Source organism: Muntiacus reevesi, chromosome 2 (genome assembly GCF_963930625.1).
Source record: "Muntiacus reevesi chromosome 2, mMunRee1.1, whole genome shotgun sequence".
In the NCBI taxonomy this organism is placed as follows: domain Eukaryota; kingdom Metazoa; phylum Chordata; class Mammalia; order Artiodactyla; family Cervidae; genus Muntiacus; species Muntiacus reevesi.
In genome coordinates, this window is record NC_089250.1 from 272,686,337 (window position 1) to 272,712,475 (window position 26,139).

Below are 26,139 nucleotides of genomic sequence, written 5' to 3' on the forward strand. Positions count from 1 at the left end.
AAGATAAGTCTAAGGAGGAACACACTGAGACACATAATAATCAAAGTGACAAAGATAAAATATTAAAAGCAACAAGGGAAAAATGACAACATACATGGGAACTCGCATAAGGGTAAAAACTTGATTTCTCAACAGAAATTATACAAGCCAGAAGGGAATGGCACTATATATTTAAAGTGATGAAAGGGAAGAACCTAAACCAAGAATACTCTAACCAGCAAGACTCATTCAGATTTGATGGAGAAAGCAAAAGCTTTCCAGACAAGCAAAGGTTAATAAGAGAATTCAGCATCGCCAAACCACTTTTATAACAAATGTTAAAGGAACTTCTCTAGGCAGGAAACACAGGAGAAAAAAAAGACCTACACAAAATAAACCCAAAACAATTAGTAAAATGGTAATAGTACCATACATATCAATAATTACCTTAAATGTAAATGGATTAAATGCACCAACCAAAAGACATAGACTGACTGGGCCAATAAAAACGTGCATGTATGCACTTCGGCTTACCATATCACTCTACTTAATCCCCCAAATTGTAGGTAATTATTTTATATTGTTAGGTTAATCATGTTCCTATTATGGCTTGTGATTATAATTATCTTTGAATTCTGGCTGGCTATTGTGAAAACTGATAAACATCTTTTACTATTGTGATTATGTAACTGTTATTCACTTAATACCATTGTATCATGATTGGTCAACAGAAAATAATAGAATTCTATATCACCAAAATTGCCTTTTAATGGAAAAACCTGTAATCATTTTTTTTGTAATCATTTTTTTTAAATCCACATGCATACAAGAATTATCTTGGAATTTTTTGGAAACTACAAATGCCCAGGTATTGCTTTTTTTCTCCAAAGCTCCAGATGTATTTCTAATAAACAGCCATGTTTAAAAACAACTGGACTCTGGGAAAAAAAGGTGCAACACTAGTGGTTTTACCCAAAGATGAAAACTGTGGAGCATCAGAGGATTTATATTTGAGAGCACCCTTACAACTGTAATGAATGTTGTAAAGCTTCTTCAAATGTCCATGCCTTTGGCATAATGAGAGAATTAATACGGGACAGAAAATACACAGATACTTAATGTGGAAATACCTTTAAGAAACAGTGTGTCCTCAGGACTCACCAAATAATTCATATTGGGGAGAATATTTTAAGAAGTATGTGGTAAATTTCTTAACCAGTTCTCCCAGTGGACCACACTTCAGAGGAACTATACTGGGAATAACTAAGTCTTCAGTTTTTTGAGATTAGTCTGAGATACTATATACTGCAGAATAATTCAAAGTCAAAATATGTTAAAACTCATGACACATTTATCCTGGGAACAAGGACTTACTTGTGTGGAAATGGCCCATTATCTCCAGTGTGTATTTAAATATTTAAATTTTGTCAAAAAGACTTCATTACTATCTATGACTTTAAACTTGAAGTTTGAAATCTTTTGATCTTATTCATTCAATACAGGCCTTTCACGATGGTCTTGTTACAGAAATCACAAGTCCGTGTGCCCAACGCACAGTGAAGCTCATCAATACTAAACATTAAGAGTTTGGAACAGAGAAAGGTTTATTACAGATTCGTACAAGGAGATGGGTTGCTCATGCCCTAAAAACCCGAGTTACTGAAAGCTTTCAGCAGGTCCCTTTAAAAGCAAAAGGTGAGGGATGGACATGGTTAGTTGTTGGAGACTTCTCAGTGTCAGAACCTTTGTTCTTGAGGTCCAGTTATGGTCAGGTAAAGATGTTCCTGTACCTCTCTACCAGATGAATGTTATGCTCTGTCTTGAACAGAAAGGACAAAGTCCCAATGCACAACTTTCACTCTCCAAGGTCCCAGTCCTGACCAAGAGGAGGCAGATCTCAGTTGGTAGTTCCTTCAGGGCCATGTTCCCACATCCTTCCCAGCTGTCATCCCTTAGGGAGCCAGGCACACAACCCAGCTGGCCCTCAGTCTCCTCAGGCCACCCAGAAGAGGAGACCAGGTCTCACAGACTGTGACCCATGCAGACAGCCACTGCTTTTAGGTCACAGAGACAGGCATGGAGAAGTTCACCATGGCCTCAAGAACTGGGTCAAGGCTAGTGGAGGGCCTTAGTGAGGGCTTTGGAGCCCTGCAGAACATAGTCCCCAGGCTATTCCCTGGGCCCTCCAGCTCACCCACTGGCCCAAGGCTGGGTAAGCTGCAGGGCCTCCAGGAGAAGGCCTGAATCTGCCTCTTACCTCACTCTCCACCTGATGACCACACTGACCCTTGACTGAATCACTTACCCAGTGGTTCTTCATTGACAGTTACCGGAGGGCAGGGCCCACTGCAGTGCTGGCCAATAACCAAGCAGGACAACTAATGGTCACTCATTGACAGTTGGTTGCTTGTGGGCGGGGCCCACTGAGGCACCAAACAATGACTGAGCAAGACCTGTTGCCTGGTAACAGGGTGCAGAGTAATGAGACACAGCAGTGGCTACCCGCTAAGGGTTGTGCTCCACTTGCTGTGTTACAGTCTCATGATGGTTTCATGAAGGAACCGGATGAGGGGGTCAGCTTCATTAGGTGTGGTTTGTTCACATTTGTGTTCACTGGAGAAACAAGGACACAAAATTATCAACTTCAGTAGTGTGAATTAGGGAGGGAAAGAATAATGTACAATTGTGATGACTCATCATGCCCATTATGTTCAGGCTGACCTTCCATAGATAGGCAACTGTGGGTTATAGGAAAGAATGTTGTATCAATTGACTTTGAATAGGGAAGGCTGAAGGGACATGGGCTTTTCATGGGAGGAGAGTTACAGGTTATGACTGAGTATGTGGTGGAACTACTACAAGAAGAATGGCGATCCCTTTCTCCTTTAATTGGTAATAGCTGTTGTATATCAATGGAAACTTAGTTTTATTCTTGGAAATGTAGAGGGCAATTTTCCTGAGAGGAAAATTTAATCAAAAGATCCAGAAAAGTATGTGTGTGCATCTGTTTCATATTTAATTGCTGCCATTATGTTTAGCTACTCCTTTATTCAGAATATATCATAAGTCTCATGCATATTAGTTTTCATTTGTAAAGTAACTGGCTTACAAAATATGCTTTCACCTTAAAACTGTTACAGATAGTCAGGGGAAGCAGGTGAAAGTAAGGGGAAGCGCCTTCACTTTCCAGCTCTCCTGGGCTCCGTCCTCGCCCCGCCCCCGGCGGTAACGCTCCGCCCGGGCCCCGCCTCCGGAAGTCCCGCCTCTTTCTTTCCGACACTCTCCCTGGGAACCCAAACGCAGTAAGGAAACTTGAGTACCAACCAGTGATTGACTTGTGTGAAGCCATTGTGTCAACGTTCTAGTGTAAATCTGTGCTGCATGTCCGCCGTATTCTTTCTTTAAGGTCTTAGGAGTGACTCTCGACCTTACAGCCCAGCAGCCGGCACTTAACCTGAGTAAGCCCAGACATCGCTGTATTACTCGTCGGGTATGTGTTCATTTTGGTTTGATGGTGTGAGTCTGGTCAGTTCTCTTGACATTTCTGCGATCGTTACACATAGACACCGCCTTTCACCGCATTTTCCTGCTTAAAACCCTTTACTACCTCTGTCCTCCGCCCCATATAAAGTCCTCGTCCGCGAGGTGGATTCGTGGCCCTCAGCGTCGCCCTGGAGGCCGCGCCGGCGCGCTCCCCGGTCCTGGGATTCTGGAGAGCCCGCCCCTCTCCTGAGACCCCGTCCCCCTCTGTCCTTCAGTCTCAGGCACCTCCTTCTGCCCAGCAGACCTTTCCCTTTCCCTCACCCCGCATAGGGGCAGGTGACTTGGGCCAACCTTTTACTACCCACTCTTCTTTGGTTCCCAATTGCAGATGGTCTATTCCCATCCGCGGGCATCTTTTTTAGTTGCCATTCCTGTATGTGGGCCAGGAGGTTTCATCAGTACTATTTTTTCTGATGAACCTATTTACAGAGAAGACAGACGAGGAACTGGTTTGATGGCATCACCGACTCAATAGACATGATTATGAGCAAGTTCTGGGAGACGGTGAAGGACAGAGAAGCCTGGAGTGCCACAGTTCATGGGGTCGCAAAGAGTCAGATACAACTGAGTGAGTGGACAGCAATATATATGGGTTGATGTATCATGCTTTTATCCTCTTTCTGACTTCACTCTGTATAACAGACTCTTAAGTTCATCCACATCACTTCAACTGACTCCAACTCCATCCTTTTTGTGGCTGAGTAACATTCTATTGGGTCTACATACCACATCTTCTTTATTCATTCATCTGTTGATGGGCATCTGGGTTGCTTTCATGTCCCGGCTATTGTGTAGTATCTCTTCACCACCAGGTGTGCATGCCTCTTTATGTGCACAGGCAGAACAAGCTATGATTATTCTGCTTCCCCCAAAGATACAGATTATTATGAACAGTAGTGTTAATCCACTTCTCTTAAGGCCAGTTCTGGGAACTGCTCTAGGCACAGACTCGGTACCGGCTCAAGATGAAGGACTTTATGGCATGGGTGCAGTCGGGTCATCATGCAGTTGGCCTTTTCCCCTCTGGTGACAGTTACCGTATCTGTAAAACTGAGAAATGTAGGACTTCTCTTGTGATCCAGTAGTTAGGAATTTAATTTCCCTTCCAATGCAGGGGACATAGGTTCCATCCCTGGTCATGAAACTGAGATCCCACATGCCACGTGGCAACTAAACTGGCACGCCAAAACGAAAGAGCCCACGTGCCACACCAAAGATTCCATGTGCCACAGCTGAGACCCAATGCAGTCAAATAAATAAAATATTTTTTAAAAGAACTCAGAAATGTGCATCAGATACTAAGCCTGTGGTTCCTTTGTCCTATTTATTAGATGCTTGAGTCTTTCTCTTTTGTGCCTCAGGGAGGTCTGGGAGACTTCAGCTTTTCTATTAACAAGAGACAGAAGAGAAAGACAAATCTAGGGTTTCATTTATCTGTGGAATCTAAGCAAAGGGTACAAATGAACTTATCTACAAAACCAGAATAGAGGTATGGACATACAAAACAAACATGGTTATCAGGGAGTGAGGTGTGGAGGGATAAACTGGGAGATTGGAACTGACATATACATACTAGTATATATAAAATAGATAATAGTGACCTACTGTATAGCACAGTAAATTCTGCTCAATACTCTCTAATGAGCTATGGGGGAAAGAATCTAACAAAGTGTGGGATATGTATAACTGATTGAATTTGCTGTACACCTGAAACTAACACAATATTGTGAATCAACTATACTCCAGTAAAAATGTTTAGAAAAGAGCAGACATAGAGGAGCCTTTGTACTTAGGGTTGGGGTGGGGATGAGTGCAGGGTTCTGCTGGGTTACAAGAAGATTCAGGTCTTTTAAGGGGTCAGGATAAATGACAATTGAGGGACTCCCATACATATATATGATTCATTCTTCCCCCAAACTCCTGTCCCATCCAGGCTGCCACATGATATTGAGCAGAGTTCCCTGTGCTATACAATGAGATGTTTCTGTTTTGTAAATGAGTTCATTGGTATCATTTTTTCAGATTGCATGTATCAGTTCAATTCAGTCGCTCATTTGTGTCCAACTCTTTGTGACCCCGTGGACTGCAGCATGCCAGGCTTCCCTGTCCATCACCAAGTCCCAGAGCTTGCTCAGACTCATGTCCATCAAGTTGGTGATGCCATCCAACCATCTCATCCTCTGTCATCCCTTTCTCCTCCCACCTTCGATCTTTCCCAGCATCACGGTCTTTTCCAATGAGTCAGTCCATTGCATCAGGTGGCCAAAATATTGGAATTTCAGCTTCAGCATCAGTCCTTCCAAAGAATATTCAGGACTGATTTCCTTTAGGGTGGACTGGTTGGATCTCCTTGCAGTCCAAGGGACTCTCAACAGGCTTCTCCAACACCACAGTTCAAAAGCATCAATTCTTCTGCGCTCAACTTTCTTTATAGTCCAACTCTCACATCCATACATGACTACTGGAAAAACCGTAGCTTTGACTAGATGGACCATTATGGCAAAGCAATGTCTCTGCTTTTTAATATGCTGTCCAGGCTGCTCATAGCATAGTCCAACTCTCACATCCATACATGACTACTGGAAAAACCGTAGCTTTGACTAGATGGACCATTATGGCAAAGCAATGTCTCTGCTTTTTAATATGCTGTCCAGGCTGCTCATAGCATTTCTTCCGAGGAGCAGGCATCTTTTAATTTAATGGCTGCAGTCAGCATCTGCAGTGGCGCAGTGGTGCTTTATTTTTGGAGCCCCCAAAAATAAAGTCTCTCACTGTTTTGTTTCCCCATCTATTTGCCATGAAGTGATGGGACCGGATGCCATAATCTTCATTTTTTAATGTTAAGCTTTAAGTCAACTTTTTCACTCTCACTTTCATCTAAAGGCTCTTTAGTTCTTCTTCACTTTCTGCCATACGTGTGGTGTCATCTGCGTATCTGAAGTTATTGATATTTCTCCCGGCAATCTTGATTCCAGCTTGTGCTTCTTCCAGCCTGACGTTTCACATGATGTACTCTGCATATAAGTTAAAGAAGTAGGGTGACAACATACAGCCTTGATGTACTTCTTTCCCTATTTGGAACCAGTCTCTTGTTTCATGTCCAGTTCTGTTGCTTCCTGACCTGCATACAGATTTCTCAAGAGGCAGGTCAGGTGGTCTGGTATTCCCATCTCTTTCAGAACTTTTCCACAGTTTGTTGTGATCCACACAGTCAAAGGCTTTGGCATAGTCAGTAAAGCAGAAGTAGATGTTTTTACAGAACTCTCTTGCTTTTTCAATGATCCAACGGATGTTGGCAAGCTGATCTCTGGTTCTTCTGCCTTTTCTAAATCCAGCTTGAACATCTGGAAGTTCATGGGTCACATCCTTTTGAAGCCTGGCTTGAAGAATTTTGAGCATTACTTGCTAGCGTGTGAGATGAGTGCAATTGTGCATAGTTTAAACATCGTTTGGCATTGCCTTTCTTTGGAATTTGAATGAAAACTGACCTTTTCCAGTCCTGTGGCCACTGCTGAGTTTTCCAAATTTGCTGGCATATTGAGTGCAGCACTTCCACAGCATCACCTTTTAGGATTTGAAATAACTCAACTGGAATTCCATCACCTCCACTAGCTTTGTTCATAGTGATGCTTCCTAAGGCCCACTTGACTTCACATTCCAGGATATCTGGCTCTAGGTGAGTGATCACACCATCATGATTATCTGGGTCATGAACATCTTTTTGTATAGTTCATCTGTATATTCCTACCACCTCTTCTTAATATCTTCTGCTTCTGTTAGGTCCATACTATTTCTGTCCTTTATTGTGCCCATCTGCATGAAATATTCCCTTAATATCTCGAATTTTCTTGAAGAGATCTCTAGTCTTTCCCATTCTATTGTTTTCCTCTATTTCTTTGCATCGATTGCTGAGGAAGGCTTTCTTATCTCTCCTTGCTATTCTTTGAAACTTTGCATTCAGATGTGTGTATCTTTCTTTTCTCCTTTGCCTTTTGCTTCTGTTTTTTTCTCAACTATTTGTAAGCCCTCCTCAGACAACCATTTTGCCTTTTTGCATTTCTTTTTTGGGGGTGGTATTGATCACTGCCTCCTGTACAATGTCATGAACCTCCATCCATAGTTCTTCCGGCATTCTGTCTATCAGATCTAATCCCCTGAATCTATCAGTCACTTCCACTGTATAATTGTAAGGGATTTGATTCCATATATAAGTGATATCTAATATTTATCTTTCACTGACTTAGTCATTTAGTATGATAATCTCCAGGCCCATTCATTTCTATCATTTAATTTTATTTTTCCAACAATGTTGAGTATTTCTTGGATAATTCAGTTCTGTTTGTGTTTACTGTTTCATATGTGCTAAATCCTCAGTAGATCTACTCTTGGAATTTTGTGAGGACTTTCCCCCAGGTGTCTGGGCCAAACTGTTTTAAGGTAACACCCAGTTGATCCACATCTATGTGTACTGTCTGCATGCCCAACATGAAGGACAGTTTATATCCAGCTTTCATTCTCAGGTCACAGAAAACAACTGACCCTTTTTTTACTTTATTAATCAAGAAAAGTTTATTCTCACCAGCTTAGTTATGTATAAGTTATGGATAATTTAGTAACGTAAGTATGAGATTTTTCATTACTGCTTATTGTGTCTAATCGTGAACATAAAATACATGACGCTACCCAAAGATTTCTTTTCATGATCACCAGAAAAAGGGAAAAGTGAAATATATATATTTTTTAACAGTGATGCTGCCAAGCAGGGCCCTGTGGGGCTCCCGGACAAGGAGGACTTTTTGTATCCTAGTTTTTATAAACAAGACTCCAGCCTCCATGACCTTCTCTGAGTTCCAAAGTGCAGAACAGTTGCTAGTCACAGAAGGATGTTCACCCTCTTTCACTCCTGTCATACTCTTTGTGACCCCATGGACTGTAGCCTATCAGGTTCCACTGTCCAAGAAATTTCCCAGAAAAGAATACTGGAGTGGGTTGCCATTTCCTCCTCCAGGGGTATACCTGACCCAGGGATCGAACCCAAGTGTCCTGCATGGCAAGCAGATTCCTTACCACCACACCACCTCCAATCAAAGGAGGATCAGCCACAAAACCACCTGAGGCAAGATTAAGGGACCAGAGGGTCTCATCGAGATAGGAGACCAAACCACCTAAGACCCTGCACACACCCTAACCTTGTTAGCAACCCCATCCTTTGGCAACTTTGTAGAAGAAAGAATACAAGACTGTTACTTCCTTGATGCTTATCATATACCCCTGCCTGATTGTATAACTTCTCTCTACTCACCAGGGAGTGGGGCACAGGTGTTGAGGAATGTTAGCTTACTGTGTTCCCTCCTTGTCTCTCCTCCATGTCTCTGTATTTGTATTTCAAGTATTTGTTCAAGGTTTGGCATTGGTGCACTGAGAGCCAAGAGTTTGGCATCGGTATAACCTCTAGGTTCTTGTTCAATTTAACAGCAACCCAGACCCCGTGACTTGATGATTCAGAGGAATGTCTTTCAACACATACTGATGTCTCTAAGATGTGACGGGACAAGACACAACACAGCCCCAAAAGAACAGACAGGGCCCTTCACTGAGGTTGTAAGGTACATAAACCAAGGTTCTCCGGCCTTTGTTGTTTTTATTATTATTGGTTTAATATTCCTAAGGTTTTTCAACTATAGCATGTATATTTATCATTTTTGAGTTTTGCTTGGTGTTATAGTTTATGGTGACAGAGTTGAAGGTTACTTCTGACCCTGTAACTATGGAAAAGAGCAAAGATTTTAAAATTCTCCCACTTCACTTCCAGGAAACGGCTTACTGCCAAGACCCATCATTCCACATTATCACTGATTTAAGACCCCCCACTTGGCTCCCTGTTTACCTGGGAAAAAAACAGACACAGACACTCCACAAATTCCCAGTCTTTGCCCTGTAAGTGATGTAAGCCCTGTAAGTTCAATCGGTCAGTAGTGTCCCACTCTGCAAGCACAAGGACTGCAGCACGCAGGTCTTCCCTGTCCTTCACACACACACACACACACACGTACACACATCTTCCCTTTCCTTCACACACACACACCACCCACCCCCACCCCCGAGCGAAGTTGTCTCCGCGCAGCGTCAATCTCTGTCTCAGGCCCACACCTGAGCCTTCCAGTCTCCTTTCCTCTGTACGTGGTGTCAAAGACCATACATTCTCGCGCCCGTCCCACCCCTAGCATTTCAGACATCTCGGTGAGAGACACCTCACTTCGTTAAAGGCGCCTCCCTTTCGGTTTACAGTTGTTCTGAAACCGGTTCCTGCCTTTAGTCCATTGAGACGCTGCGTTTCGTACCTTTCCAGGTTAAAACGCTTTACTGACCCCACTGGTGGCTCAGACAGTAGAATGTGGGAGAGCCGGGTTCGATCTTCGGGTGGGGAAGATCCCCTGGAGAAGGATATGGCAACCCACTCCAGTATTCTTGCCTGGAAAAGTCCATGGGAGGAGCCTGGTAGGCTACAGTCCATGGGGTCACAGAGTCGGGCGCGACTTCACTTCACTTCACTGACCCCACTGACCCTGCCATCCTTCGTGCACAACTTAAAATGCTGTTCTACGAGGTGATTTATTCGCTCCATGTTCCTCAGCCTTGCCCTCTCGGCCCCTGGAGGCCGCGTCCTCTCCCCGTCCCTGGATTCCGGGAGCCCGCCCCGCTGCTGGGATCCCCTCCCTCCCGCCGTCTGTCCTCTGTCTCCTCGGGCCGCTCCTTCTGCCCCGCGGGCCTCCCCTCCCTGTCAGCCCGTCCCCTCACCCCTCATGGGGGCAGGTGACCCCGGCCAACCTTGTACCACCCACTCCTTCGGGTCCCAATTCCAGACGGTCTCTTCCCGTCCGCGGGCATCTTTTTCAGTCGCTATTCCTTTAATCATGTGGGCCAGGAGGTTCCGGACAAGCAGAGACCCAGCGTCTGAGATAGAAATAGAACAACTGAGGAGGGGGGAAAAAATGGGGAACCAATAAATGGCAGTCCACTCCAGGATTCTTGCCTGGAGAATCCCATGGACAGAGGAGCCTGGCAGGACACGACTTAGCGACTTAACTACTACTACTACTACTAATGGGAAGGTGCAGGATGGCTGAGGATGTTGCAAAGAGACTGTAACATAAAAACATTTATCCTTGAAAGTCTTGCAGTATAATCAATAAACAATGAGTTAAAGCAGAATCTGCAAGGATTGGAGAGCAACATAGGGAGAGGGGCCCTAGACGCACAGCAGGAGGGGCGATGACAGTCGTGAGACACTTCACCCTCAGAGTGAGGCGGTGGGGATAAAATATTTGAAAACTTGGCCTTCGGAGCAACGTGGTACTGGGAGAGGGGAAACTTGTGATTGGAGGAGCAGAGAACGGGAAGGAAGCATAGCCACCAGGGGGCGATAGAGAATAGGGACAAAGGGAGCCGCAAGGGGATGGAAGGGGTGTGACCCGGAGGGCAGACGGGGGTCAGGGATGGAGAACCAAGGAGGCAAAACCACCTAGAGAGTTAGCGTAGTTAGAAAGGTTGTCGGGAAAAGAGTCGTGAGAGGCGAAACAAGTTGCAGAGCGGGCAGCACGCTGTGCCGGTGGAAATAGGAGGGCAGGAACAGGAAGAGTGGAGAGGAACAAAATCAGTAGAGAGGGGGAAAAAATGGGGAGAACAATAATGTAAAGTGAAGGTTCTGGGGATCTGGTCGTATAGCATGCTAACTCTTTAATCAGAGTGTTATTAAATACCTGAATTGCTGAGAAAATATCATTTAAGTGTTCTCACCACACACAAAAAATGGAAATTGTGTGATGATGAAAGTGTAAATTCCTTGATTCTGATCATTATTACACAGTGTATACATCTGTCAAATAAATACATTGTGAGTGTCATATGTACACAGGTTTTGTTCCTCAATTATACCTCAATAAATGTGGAAAGGAAAAAGAAAGTGGGGCTGTGCTGGACTTGCCTCCTCTGGGTAGTTATCAAACCAGGCTTCGCATTAGGCGAAGCCTAATGAACCATGTTGCATATATGTTTTGTGCCTGTTGACCAGAGATTCCCCTTCAGATAGTTCGTGCTGAGCCAAAGCTCCAGGAGTTGGTGAGGGACAGGGAAGCCTGGCATTCTGCAGTCCATGGGGTCACAAAGAGTTGACCATGACTAAGCGACTGAACTGAACTGACTGAAACCTCCATAATATGTAAGGTGATTCCTGTCTGGATCCCTCACTGAGCATGGTGACTGTGAGTCCTCCACTTCCTGAGGGCTGAGATCTGGGCTCTGCATGTGGATGAACCAGGGCCTGGTCTGTGACCTGAAGGGGATTGTCAGATCAGCTGAGGTGCCCACAGCTGCTGTGTACATGAGGCCTCACCAGGAGGGGAGTGTGATTCAAGAGAAAGTGTGAGAAAACTCATTGTTGGTCTGTGTGTAGGAGTTGACTGTCCTGAGCCCCACCTGAGACAGTGGGTAGCAGAGGACTGTTCCACATGGTGAGGTCTTCCCTGTGTGGGTGGTTGTGGCAAAGAAAGTGGGGATGTTGGTTCTAAGCATTAATCTTCATGTTTTCCACTTTCAGGATAGACCTGTTATCCTTCTAACATCATTCCTCATTGTTTTCTATTTTTTCCTTGCAGAACTTGTGTTACAAAAGGTAATGATATTATGTCCAGTAATTAGAGAGGCAACCTAAAGGAAGACTGTTATGTTTAGTAACATAGAGTGTTAGCATAAGCTTTCAATATACCAGAGTCAATATATTCCAACATTTTCTTTTTGTTCACATTCTTAACTAATGGGATCTTATTCTTCAAATGCTCAGACTTTGACAAACACCTTCTGCTCTGCTTATTTACCCATGAAAACTCTGCTCACCCAGCCAGGATTTTCATTCTGAAATCCTGATCTCCGTAGTGTATGGTACTGTGGATATGATTCCTTAAGACCGCATGTGTGTGCACAGCATATATTCACCCACCTTTAGTTGGTCTTTTCCTGGTTTTTTGTTCTGGTTTCTGCTAAGAAAATATCTGCCCAATCACCTAAAATATTATGTATGTTTTTATTAAATATATTAAATATATGGATGGAAATGGAAGTTATGAAGTACTCAGTATGACACATGACATAGTAATAGAAGTAAACCTGTTCTCTCCCTTCACTATCTTAATCTCTTTATTTTTAAAATCTTCTGTTTCAGTACTTTAGTTAATAGTACTGTATCACATGTTAATTTCCTTTTTTTTTTTAACAACATAGTGTTTCTTTATATCCTCAGAATTGAATTAGAAGTTTTAAGCCTCAATTTTTTTTTAAATCACTAGGATAATAAATTTTCAGGAGTTTTAGCAGTAATACTACATGCCAAAATACGGAACTATATTAAAATTTTAGTCTGTGACAGTAGTTTATACTCTATGGAAAGTTGAATAAAATTTGTATCCTACTGTTGTGTGAAAATTGTATACATCTTAATTATGTTGAATTGTTTTATAGATTTCTTCAGATTTACTATGTCCTTCTACTTCTCTGTCTATTCATTCTATTAATATTTGAGAGTTTGATATTGAAACTCCAACTAAAAATCTTAATTTATCTACTTAATTTATATACTTGAAAAACAATTATAGTATATGGTGGAACTATATGTAACCTGGGCTTTCCTGGTAGCTCAGCTGGTAAAGAATCCACCTGCAGTGCAGGAGACTCCGGTTCAATTCCCGGGTCAGGAAGATTCCCTAGAAAAGGGATAGACTACCCACTCCAGTATTCTTGAGCTTCCCTGGTGGCTCAGATGGTAAAGAATCCACCTGCAATGTGGGAGACCTGGGTTCAATCCATGAGTTGGGAAGATCTTCTGGAGGAGGGCATGGTAACCCACTCTAGTATTCGTGCCTGGGGAATCCCCATGAACAGAGGAGCCTGGCAGGCTGCAGTTCATGGGGTTGCAAAGAGTCAGACAGCTTGTTCTGTATTTTCCAAGTCTCCTGTAAATGTGTTATCATACTTTCATAATTTAAAAAAGAAAAAAAATTTTTTTTAATTTTAAACTTTCATTTTAGGGCCTCCCCTGGTGGTATGGTGGTTAAGAATCTGCCTTGCAGTGTAGGGGTCATAGGTTGCATCCCAAATCCCACATGCTGTGGGGCAACTACTGAGCCTGAGAGCCAGAACTAAGACCCAATGCAGACCAAAAATAAAGAAATATTAAATTAAATAAAACCTTTCTGTTCCACACCCATAGTATAACACTGACAGATAAAAATTGGACAGTAGTATGCTTCCTGGTAAGCCAGTTCTTCTTTTCTGTTAAGGTCAGTATTTGAATTGCCCTTTTATTCACATGGATATGCAGTCATCAGCTGCGCTCCCACACAACACATGAATATTCCCTGCATGCCAGTCAGACCCCTTCTCAGTCCTGATCTTTCCTCACATAGGATCTTGATGAGAATGGGAACACTTATTCCTAGCACATTTCAGTTGTTCTCTGAAAATTCCTAATTTTCACAGCACTTCACCCATCTCTCCATCTTCCACATGTTATAATTAACTGACAAAAAAAAAAAAAAAAACCCTTTTCATTTATTGAACAAGTTTCTCATGACGCACCCAAAGAAGTACAACCATGATGACTCAGAATCCATTTCTACAGGGGATGTCTGAATATTAATAACATGATTACTTGACACAGTTCACTTCTTACTGCATCTTTCTTAGAAAGTTTTCTTTCTAAATTCCTGATTTCTTTTGGTATCATTTTGTAATATATACAGTTTGGATGGGTGATCATGGTTAAGAATATGTTTTCTCAGACTGTAGGTTCAGGCTCAAAGCCTTTTTGTCTCACTTAATTTCTTTGTCAGTAGAGGTCCTGCACAGTAACCCTATTTCCCTGTACTGAAAATTTGTGATAATTTTCCTCAAACCTTTTAAAAGAATTTAAGATTGTTAGAGATACCAAGGGAACGTTCCATGCAAAGATGGGTTCAATAAAGGACAGAAATGGTATGGACCTAACAGAAGCAGAAGATATTAAGAAGACGTGGCAAGAATACACAGAAGAACTGTACAAAAAAGATCTTCACGACCCAGATAATCACCATGGTGTGACCACTCACCTAGAGCCAGACATCCTGGACTGTGAAGTCAAGTGGGCCTTAGGAAGCATCACTATGAACAAAGCTAGTGGAGGTGACAGAATTCCAGTTGAACTATTTCAAATCCTGAAAGATGATGCTGTGAAGGTGCTGCACTCAATATGCCAGCAAATTAGGAAAACTCAAGCAGTGGCCACAGGACTGGAAAAGTTTTCATTCCAGTCCCTTAGAATGCTCAAACTACCACACAACTGCACTCATCTCACACACTAGTAAAGTACTGCTCAAAATTCTCCAAGCCAGGCTTCAGCAATACATGAACAGTGAACTTCCAGATGTTCAGGCTAGTTTTAGAAAAGGCAGAGGAACCAGAGATCAAATTGCCAACATCCGCTGGATCATCAAAAAAGCAAGGGAGTTCCAGAAAAACATCTATTTCTGCTTTATTGACTATGCCAAAGCCTTTGACTGTGTGGATCACAATAAACTGTGGAAAATTCTGAAAGAGATGGGAATACCAGACCACCTGACTTGCCTCTTGAGAAACCTATATGCAGGTCAGGAAGCAACAGTTAGAACTGGACATGGAACAACAGACTGGTTCCAAATAGGAAAAGGAGTACGTCAAGGTTGTATATTGTCACCCTGCTTATTTAACTTATATGCAGAGTACATCATGAGAAACGCTGGGCTGGAAGAAGCACAAGCTGGAATCAAGATTGCCGGGAGAAATATCAATAACCTCAGATATGCAGATGACACCACCCTTATGGCAGAAAGTGAAGAGGAACTAAAGAGACTCTTGATGAAAGTGAAAGAGAAGAGTGAAAAAGTTGGCTTAAAGCTCAACATTCAGAAAACTAAGATCATGGCATCTGGTCCCATCACCTCATGGGAAATAAATGGGGAAACAGTGGAAACAGTGTCAGACTTTATTTTTTGGGCTCCAAAATCACTGGAGATGGTGATTGCAGCCATGAAATTAAAAGACAAGAATTTTCCACAGTTTATTGTGATCCATACAGTCAAAGGCTTTGGCATAGTCAATAAAGCAGAAATAGATATTTTTCTGGAACTCTCTTGCTTTTTCGATGATCCAGTGGATGTTGCCAATTTGATGTCTGGTTCCTCTGCCTTTTCTAAAACTAGCTTGAACATCTGGAAGTTCATGGTTCACGTTGTTGAAACTTGGCTTGTAGAATTTGGGGCATTGCTTTGCTAGCATGTGAGATGAGTGCAGTTGTGCAGTAGTTTGATCATTATTTGGCATTGCTTTTCTTAGGGATTGGGATGAAAAGTGACCTTTTCCAGTCCTGTGGCCACTGCTGAGTTTTCCAAATGTGCTGGCATATTGAGTGCAGCACTTTCACAGCATCATCTTTAGGATTTGAAATAGCTCAAGTGGAATTCCATCACACCTCCACTAGCTTTGTTCGAAGTGATGCTTTCTAAGGCCCACTTGACTTCACATTCCAGGATATCTGGCTCTAGGTGAGTGATCACACCATCATGGTTATCTGGGTCATGAAGATCTTTTTTGTACAGTTCTCCTGTGTATTCTTGCCACCTCTTCTTCATATCTTCTACTTCTGTTAGGTCCATACCATTTCTGTTCTCATTTCCTGAAGAGATCTCTAGTCTTTCCCATTCTGTCGTTTTCCTCTATTTATTTGCATTGACCTGAGGAAGGCTTTCTTATCTCTCCTTGCTATTCTTTGGAACTCTGTATTCAAATGGGTATATCTTTCCTTTTCTCCTTTGCTTTTGGTTTCTCTTCTTTTTACAGCTATTTGTAAGGCCTCCTCAGACAGCCATTTTGCTTTTTTGCATTTCCTTTTCTTGGGGATGGTCTTGATCATCCTGTACAATGTCACGAAGCTCCATCCATAGTTCATCAGGCACTCTGTCTATCAGATCTAGTCCCTTAAATCTACTTCCCATTCCACTGTATAATCGTTAGGTCATACCTGAATGGCCCAGTGGTTTTCCCTGCTTCCTTCAATTTAAGTCTCAATTTGGCAAGAAGGAGTTCATGATCAGAACCACAGTCAGCTCCCAGTCTTGCTTTTGCTGATTGTATAGAGCTTCTCCATCTTTGGCTGCAAAGAATATAATCAATCTGATTTTAGTTTTGGCCATCTGGTGATGTCCATGTGCAGAGTCTTCTCTTGTGTAGTTGGAAGAGGGTGTTTGCTATGACCAGTGCATTCTCTTGACAGAACTCTATGAGCCTTTGCCCTCCTTCACTCTGTACTCCAAGGCCAAATTTGCTGTTACTCCAGGTGTTTCTTGACTTCTTACTTTTGCCCTCCAGTCCCCTATAATGAAAGGGACATGTTTGGGGGTGTTAATTCTAGAAGGGTTGGGGGTGGCCTGCTGCAGGGTTGGGGTACAGACTAGAAGGGCATGCATGGGATCCTTTGAGGAAGGTCACCATTATCCTCATTCCCTCAACCACAGTTTAGTGAGTGAACTCACTCAGTCGTGTCCTTCTCTTTGTGACCCCATGGACTATAGCCTACCAGGCTCCTCTGTCCAAGGAGTTTTCCAGGCAAGAGTACTGGAGTAGGTTGCCATTTCCTTCTCCAGGGGATCTGCCCAACCCAGGAATCAAACCCAGGTGTCCCACATTGCAGGCAGACGCTTTACCATCTGAGCCACCAGGGAAACCAGCCATAGTTTGACCCCAGGTAAATAGCAGGGAGGGAACACCACTCCACCCATCAAGAGAAAATTGGATTCAAGAATAACTGAGCATGGCCCTGCCCACCAGAACAAGACCCAGGTTCCCCCTCAGTCTGTCTATCCCATCAGGAAGCTCCCATAGGCCTCTTATCCTTCTCCATCAGAGGGCAGACAGGTTGAAAACTACAGTCATGGAAAACTAACCAATGTAATCACATGGATCACAGCCTTGTCTAACTTAATGAGACTATGAGTCATGCTGTGCAGGGCCACCCAAATCTGGTGGAGAGTTCTGACAAAATGTAGTCCACTGGAGAAGGGGATGGCCAAACACTTCAGTATTCCTGTTTGAGAACCCCATGAACATTATGAAATGGCAAAAAGATGAACTCCCCAGGTTAGTAGGTGCCCTATATGCTACTGGAGATCAGTGGAGAAATAACTCCAGAAAGAATAAAGAGCCAGAGACAAAGCAAAAACAACATCCAGTTGCGGATGTGACTGGTGATGGAAGCAAGGTCCGATGCTGTCAAGAGCAATATTGCATAGGAACCTGGAATGTTAGGTCCATGAATCAAGGTAAATTGGAAGCAATCAAACAGGAGATGGCAAGAGTGGACATCGACATTTTAGAAATCAGCAAACTAAAATGGACTGGAATGGGTGAATTTAACTCAGATGACCATTATATCTACTACTGTGGGCAGGAATCCCTTAGAAGAAATGGAGTAGCCATCATAGTCAACAAGAGAGTCTGAAATGCAGTACTTGGATGCAATCTCAAAAACGACAGAATGATCACTGTTCATTTCCAAGGCAAACCATTCTATATCACGGTAATCCAAGTCTGTGCTCCGACCAGTAATGCTGAAGAAGCTGAAGTTAAATAGTTCTATGAAGACCTACAAGACTTTCTAGAATTAACACCCAAAAAAAGAAAATATTACTGTGTAAAAGTTATATTCTTGTGTAATAGCAGCCACTCGCCTAAAGGAAAACCAGGTCTCTGAACTTGCTGTTTCCATCATGGGTCACATTAGGAAGTCTTCCCACGGCCCCATGGCATCTGTACTTTGTATTTCAGGGACGGCTGACATTCTGGGATGTGGCCATAGACTTCGCTCAAGAGGAGTGGGAATGCCTGGACCTCGGCCAGCGGGAATTGTACACGGACGTGATGGTAGAGAACTATAGGAACCTGGCTTCCTTGGGTGAGGACAACTGCCTTCCAGAATCGCTTATCTAAACCTCAGGGTATTTGTTCCTTCATTTCTAGAATGTCTTCTGAAATTTTCTGCTCCGCACATTTGTTTCAGATCTCTGCTCTGTAGATGGAAATGAGTATTTGTGAGTTTAGAAAGAAAGGCTTCGTTATGATGATTCATTATGCTTGTAACCTTTATCTTCCTTTATGTAATCTGCCTCCTTCTAGGTCAGTGGTAATTGCGTAAGTTCTGTGGTATTAAATAGGTGTACCTTCTCTTAATTTCACATTTCCACTACTTACCTTAGTGGCACTTGACCAAAATCTCCGGACCTAACTTTTTTGTATTAGTTAGCACTATATAGGTACTTTCAATAAAGTATTTGGGGGGGGAGAAAAGTATTTGGGGAATCATTCTCTGGGCTGTTTTAACATTCACCCATGCGTTCTCTTCTCTCCTGAATACATATTGGATTGGAAACTGATGAATCTCTAGCACAACAACTATTCCTTTCTCTGATGAACAGGTCTTGTGGTCTCTAAGCCAGACTTGGTCACCTTTCTGGAGCAAATGAAGGATCTCAGGAATATAAGGAGAATGCAGACAACAGGCATATACCCAGGTAGGCGTGAATGGATGGAGCCGATGACTCAGGTGAGAGGTACAGTGAGAGACCTACCTGGGAAGGAAATCTAAAACAGAGTGGCTGTATATGCGTATAGTTGATTCTGTGCGGATCAGTGAGGAAGTCATCCTTTATCATGTGGTTTGGGAAGATCTGCTTCAGTGGAAATGATTTTGGAGAAGTCTGGGTTTATTTCTGTTGCTGTCATAGATGGCTATCACCTGCCCCATTCTGTCTCTTGAATCATTCATGAATTCACCTCCAGTGATTGCTTTTCTCACTCACAGTGAGAACTAAAATTCTCCTCTTGGCCTGTGACAACCTGCATGAGTTGGCTGCTCTTTCATTTCTTGGAGATCCTAGGAAAACTGTGCACACTTCTGAGTGACTATATGATACTCCTTTTAAAGTTTGCTTCTACCTTTAAACAGAACTGTGTAAGTGGAGTCATAGACATACTGCCAAAGTCCTAGGAATAGTTGGGACAGGCTTGTTTTTTTTGTTTCTCTCATTTATAGTTTCCAATCCACTGGAAACTGCAGATATGCCCTTATTCATTTCAAACTTAAGTAATCTCTTCACTGCATAAAGCAAAACCTCCCTAAAATGGGAAAATGAAAGTCTCATGGTTACTTTAAAGTTTCTCTTCTCTTTATAGGAACTCATGTTAAATACCTAAGTGTATTTGTCCCATTTCCTGAATGGTAAAACACTTTAATATATTCAATTACCTCAAAGAATTTTAAAATAAATTGGCATAAGAACTTAGAACATTTTCCATATTTGTAATGGTTGTTTCAAACTGTTAAGATTTTTTGATAAAATATAGAAATCTTTTTATTAAATTCTTAGTGGAGTGTAGCTGTTTTACAGAGTTCTGCTGCTGTACAGAAAACATTATCAATGATACATACATATAGCCACTCTGTTTTAGATTTCCTCCCCAGTTAGGTCTCCAAAGAGTACTGAGTCGAGTCCCATGTGTTTCCACCATTTTTTTTTTTTTTTTAGATCCATCATATTTTTAAAGTCTCACTTCTTATTTAATTTCTTAAGAACTACTACTTTGCTAATTTGTCTTGTTCGTTGTGAGCTTCCCTGGACTCTGTCTTATATGTCCTCACTTGCTAGGACATTGTTCTATGTCATATCATTTATGATTTTTAGATTCAAACATCTAATAGAACATTCTCAAATAAAAACGCAGGTGATAAGAAGTAAATGAAAGGATTAGCAGGCACCTAGCCCTTGTGAAAATGTTTGGTGTCTCAATTTAAGAGGAGTTTAAGCAAAAGGTAACCATTTGATTGCCTCTCTCATCTTCACTTAGTGTTTATCTAGGCAGGTTTTGATCTTGCTCCTTCCTCTACAGCACACTTCTCTGTCCTCTCATTTTGTCACATCTTCTGCATGTGTGGTCTCGGTTCTGCAGGCTGCAGGACCCTAGCTCCTCTTGCTCCTGGTGTCTGTCCCCTGGTGGGTGAGGTTGGTCCAGAGGTTTGTGCCCTTACCCCCTTGACGGACTTTTGACTGCTGTTTCTGTGACCCCAGCCTGCCCTGGATATTGAGGAGAGCCTCCCCTTCGCTCTGCAGCTGTCACCGCCCTGTCTGTGGTGGGTCTGCGCCCTGGTTGGCGGAACAGAGCCCCCAGATCTGTTTCTTCGCTGTGATCCTGATCTGTGTGGAGGCAGGTGGGATTGGAGCACACCCCCGGGAGAGAAGCCCCTGAGGATTGCTGCTCTGGGGATGTTCCCCTTGGGATGTGCTCTATGCGTCACTTTCACCCGTTGGGTGAGTCTCGTGTGACCCTGGTTGGCACTGCCCTTGGCCCCACCTCAACCATGGGTACCCTGGCACATGGCCCTGGTGTCTCTCAGATGTTGTTTTCACCAGGTCACCAGCATAGATCCTTGAAGTCAGGGCCCAGGATTGCATTCATCATGGAGCTGGACCTGCTGTGGTGCTGTGGGGCAGCTCAGACTCCGGCCTGGCCCTGCCCCCTAGTGTGGGAGCCCACAAAGTCTACAGCTGCTACAGCTAACCTGCTGTGACTGGGGGAGCCGTCCTTGTCCACTCAGACGTTCTAAAGGGGCTGAGTTTACAAAGACAGTTACAAAGACAGACAGGATGTTTACATGGACATAAATTGAGACAGTTACACATAATGCAGACATTACTGTAGAAAGAACTGAGCTACTTGAATCAAATTGGGGGAATCACTCATTTCAGTCTTCAACATCTGCTGAGAAGTGTACGTTTTTTCAGAAAAAAATTTACATCATTTTTTGAAACATACTTGTTCTCTGAAAGGGAATGTGGAAAATCTGGAAGGTCCTCCAGTCTCTACTGTACATACTCATTCAAACCACTCTGAGCACAGGCTTCAATTAAACATATATTTAAACATGTCTGAAAACCAGCAATCTAAAAATGATGGGAAAAACTCACAATAAAATCAATTTGAGGGATCTGTGATTAGGAAGTCATTATTCTTCCATCAACAGATATTTTCTCTCCATTCCAAGATGTATAATATTGATGATAATGTGATGGTATAGAGACGAATTTGAGCAACTTCCAGTGGAGATATCAGCTTTACTTCCTTCAATTGCTAGACCCTGGGGCTCAGCAGTGCTTCAGCCCACTCTGTGCATGTGGATAAACTACAGGCCCCTGCTCCCGAGGTTTCCCAGAGTCCACCAGTCTGCCCTGGAAGTGAGGGGCGCAGAGGAAGAGGCAACAGCTGGTTCATGAGAGCACCCACCCTAATGGAGCCCTTCCTCGTGCCTGGTGATGAGGGGCCAGCACAGGGGGAGAGAGGCTACCAACAATGGTGGGTCTTCTCTTTGGGCATGACTCAGCAATGGCGCTCTGCTCTATGGTGGTTCAGGCTTCCTCCCTAAGCATTCCTGTTTGCAGAGCTCCTCCCTCCCTGCCATTCCCACAGGAAGTCTCCTCACATCCCAGAGCAGTCCTCTGCCTGGGTCTGCTCTCCAGACCCCACATTTCAGCACCCAGTCCTTGTCTGCAGTGGTGGACACCCTCTCAGGCTGGGTGGGCAGGGCTGGGGGCAGTACCCCATGTGCAGGTCTCCTCTGTCCTGCTGCCTCTGACTGCTGCCGTGTTCTCTTCCCACAGAGGATGAGGCTCCCCTTCTGTCCCAACTGGGCTCCCCCAGTGAGGGCCTTCCCCAGAGGTGGAGACCTCTCCTCTCTTCAGATCCCCCCAGGGTTGCAGGCCCCATCCCATTTCCTTTCCTGTTCTTTTTCTTTCTTCTTTCTTTTGCCCTACCTAGCTCAGCAGGAATCTTTCTTGTCCTTTTAGATTTCCAAGGTCCTCTGCTAGTGTTCAGCTGGGCTCTGGGAGAAGTGTTCCATTTCTGATGTATGCTTGATGCATTTGTGGAGAGAGATGAAGTCCATGTCTGCCTAATCCTCTGGCATCTTGATCCTCCCATCTCTATTTTATTTTTACGCTAGCGAAGGGTTCATCAATTTGCTCTAAATCTTTAAGGGGATTCACTGAGAATAGTAGGTAAAAACACTTCTTCTTTGGTATCTTTCAGCTATATCTCCTCAAGACACCCAGGATTTGATGCGAAAGAAACCAAGGGTAGAAGATTTGTTCCCAAAAGCAAACCTAGGTATATATTAAAGATTTCACCTGAGAAACTTGCAATTAATGAAAGACTCAGAACATACAAGGGCCTGTGAAAGACAGAGAGGATGTTTACATGGACATAAAGAAGTTGAGACAGCTACACATAATGCAGACATTACTGTAGAAAGAATTGAGCTACTTGAATCAAATTGGGGGAATCACTCATTTCAGTCTTCAACATCTGCTGAGAAGTGTACGTTTTTCAGAAAAAATTTACATCGTGTTTTGAAACATACTTGTTCTCTGAAAGGAAATGTGGGAAATCTGGAAGGTCCTCCAGTCTCTACTGTACATACTTATTCAAACCACTCTGAGCACAGACTTCAATTAAACATATATTTAAACATGTCTGAAAACCAGCAATCTAAAAATGATGGGAAAAACTCACAATAAAATCAATTTGAGGGATCTGTGATTAGGAAGTCATTATTCTTCCATCAACAGATATTTTCTCTCCATTCCAAGATGTATAATGCTGATGATAATGGAAGAGGTGTAATCCAACCAGCATTGTTCAATACATCCCATGATATGGTTAATAGAGACGAACTTTCCATGTGTAATAAAATGAGTCAGAGCTTAAGTAAGACCTCCAGCTCCAATAATTACACAATTATTTATGATGGAGTGAAGGTCTATTCATGCAATGAAACTGGGCATAACTTTGAACAAGACTCAAACTTTATGGAACATCAGGGAGCTCAATCTTCACACAAGGATTCTAAAAGTAATAAATATGAGAATATATTTTATCAAGCATCAGATCTTTCTCTAAATAAGAGTATTCATAGTGGAGAGAAAACTTACAATTGTAGTGAATATGGTGAAGTTTCTAATCAGTCTTCAAATCTGATTAAACAGCAGAGAATTCAGAATCCACAGAAACATTACAAGTGTAATAAATGTGGGAAAGTCTTCAGTAACTCATCTAATATAAGTAAACACTGGAAAACACGTTCAGGAAGCAAACCTTTCAAGTGTACACGATGTGCCAAAGCCTTTCATCAGAGTTCAAATCTTAGTCACCATCGGCAAATCCATCCTGGCAGAAAACCTTATATATGTAGGGAATGTGGCAAAGTGTTTATCTATTTCTCAACTCTTAGTCACCATCAGCAAATTCACACTGGGGAGAAACCTTATAAATGTGCAAACTGTGGCAAAGCCTTTAATCAGAACTCAAATCTTACTCGACACCAGCGAATTCATACTGGAGAGAAACCTTATAAATGTAAGGATTGTGGCAGAGCCTTTAGCTGGCGCTGTGGTCTTACTCAACACCAGCGAATTCATACTGGAGAGAGACCTTATAAATGTAAAGAATGTGGGAAAGCCTTCAATAAAAACTCAAATCTTACTCAAAACTGGCAAATTCATACTGGAGTGAAACCTTATAAATGTAAGGATTGTGGCAAAGCCGTTAGCCAGTGCTATGGCTTTACTCAACATCAGTTAATTCATACTGGAGAGAATCCTTATAAATGTAAAGAATGTGGAAAAGCCTTTAGTCAATACCCAGCTCTTACTAAACACCAGCGAATTCATACTGGAGAGAATCCTTATAAAGGTAAGGATTGTGGCAAAGCCTTTAGCCAGCGCTATGATTTTATGCAACATCAGTTAATTCATACTGGAGAGAAACCTTATAAATGTAAAGAATGTGGAACAGCCTTCAATAAAAACTCAAATCTCACTCAACACCAGCGAATTCATACTGGAGAGAATCCTTATAAATGTAAGGATTGTGGCAAAGGCTTTAGCCGGCACTCAGGCCTTATATCCCATCAGAGAGTTCATACAGGAGAGAAGCCTAATAAATGTAAGATTTGTGGCAAAGGCTTTAGCTGGCACTCAGGCCTTATGTCCCATCAGAGAGTTCATGCTTGAGAGAAGCCTTATAAATGTAGGGGTTGTGGCAGAGGCTTTAGCCGGCACGCAGGTCTTACTTGCCATCAAAGAATTCACACTGGAGAGAAACCTTATAAATATCAAAAATGTGGAAAAGACTTTAGTCAACACTCTACTCTTACTCAACACCAGCGAATTCATACTGGAGAGAAGCCTTATAAAAGTAAGGATTGTGGCAAAGGCTTTAGGCACCGCAGAGGTCTTACTCGCCATCAGAGAATTCACACTGGAGAGAAACCTTAATAATATAAAGAATGTGGAAAAGCTTTCAGTCACTATGCAACTCTTACTAAACACGAGCGAATTCATACTGAAGAGAAGCCTTATAAATGTAAGGATTGTGACAAAGACTTTAACCCAGCACACTGATCTTACTTACCATCAGATAATTCATACTGAAGGAAATCTCATAAATGTAAGGAAACCTGCAAAGGCTTTAATCAGCTCTCTCACCACACTGGACATCAGATAGCATGTCCTGGAGGGAAACCCTAGTAATGAAGTAAGACATGGAAGAGGTTTGTCCTGAACATACAATTCGGGAGACAAAAGACTTATTTATATAAGAAAGATATGGAATGATGTAAAGAAAATGTAGGAAAGTATTTATAAAAAATCAAATCTAAATAGATATCAGGAAATGCATACTAGAAAGTATTTCATAAATCCTGTTTTCTGACGTTCCTCTTAGGGAGAAATATTGTAGATAGTGATTCTTAGTTAAAATAGATAGAAAATTGATATGCTTGTATGGATCACAAGATGAAGAGGTGATGTTTAGACATGTACAGTTACTAGCTATGTATGTTTGTTGATATTGACATGATTTGTGATTATTTGAAAACCAAAATGAATGTAACTGAATTCTCAAATTACTCTATGCTACACTGCATTTCTAGTGTGCATGCAAAGATAGGTTTTTGATGGGTGCTACCTCAAAGATGAGAGACGCCCTTCTATCTAGGAAGAAAACATTTACATTTTTCTCCATTATAAGATTAAGGACACAGGAATATAACATGTACAGTGAACATCTAAATGGTGGTGTTTGTCATTCATGTCAAACATCCCTGTAAGTCACCGTGATGTAAGTGTTCAGGGAATAATTCCACAGATTAAGATGTCCATTTTCAATAGTTACATCACTTGCTTTTAAAGTAAAATATAATGACAGTTCACTAAAATCTTGATGTATTTTATAATATCAACAGAAGTCATGAATATCAGCTGACATGTTTCAATTAAAGACATCTCTGCTACCCTAGAAATGTATGGAAAACACTTCCCAGAAAAGTCATATAATTAGTGTACGTCTTCTTAAATGATTAGCCTCCCTTTTGTAAACATACAAATCACAGTTCTCAGATCATTGCATCAGAGGAAAGATTATCATTGTCTATGCTTATAATCTATATTT

The 26,139-nt window shown here is 42.4% G+C and overlaps 1 protein-coding gene across 1 annotated transcript; it reads left to right on the forward strand.

Moving 5' to 3' along the window:
- Positions 1–10,145: 10,145 nt before the first annotated feature.
- LOC136157604 (zinc finger protein 708-like) lies at positions 10,146–25,651 on the forward strand. Its single transcript, XM_065919434.1, is given in 6 exon segments — positions 10,146–10,335; positions 12,177–12,193; positions 18,409–18,535; positions 19,056–19,183; positions 20,706–20,945; positions 23,676–25,651. Coding segments are annotated over 6 exon segments (1,992 nt in total). The 3' UTR covers positions 24,966–25,651.
- The last annotated feature ends 488 nt before the right edge of the window (positions 25,652–26,139 follow it).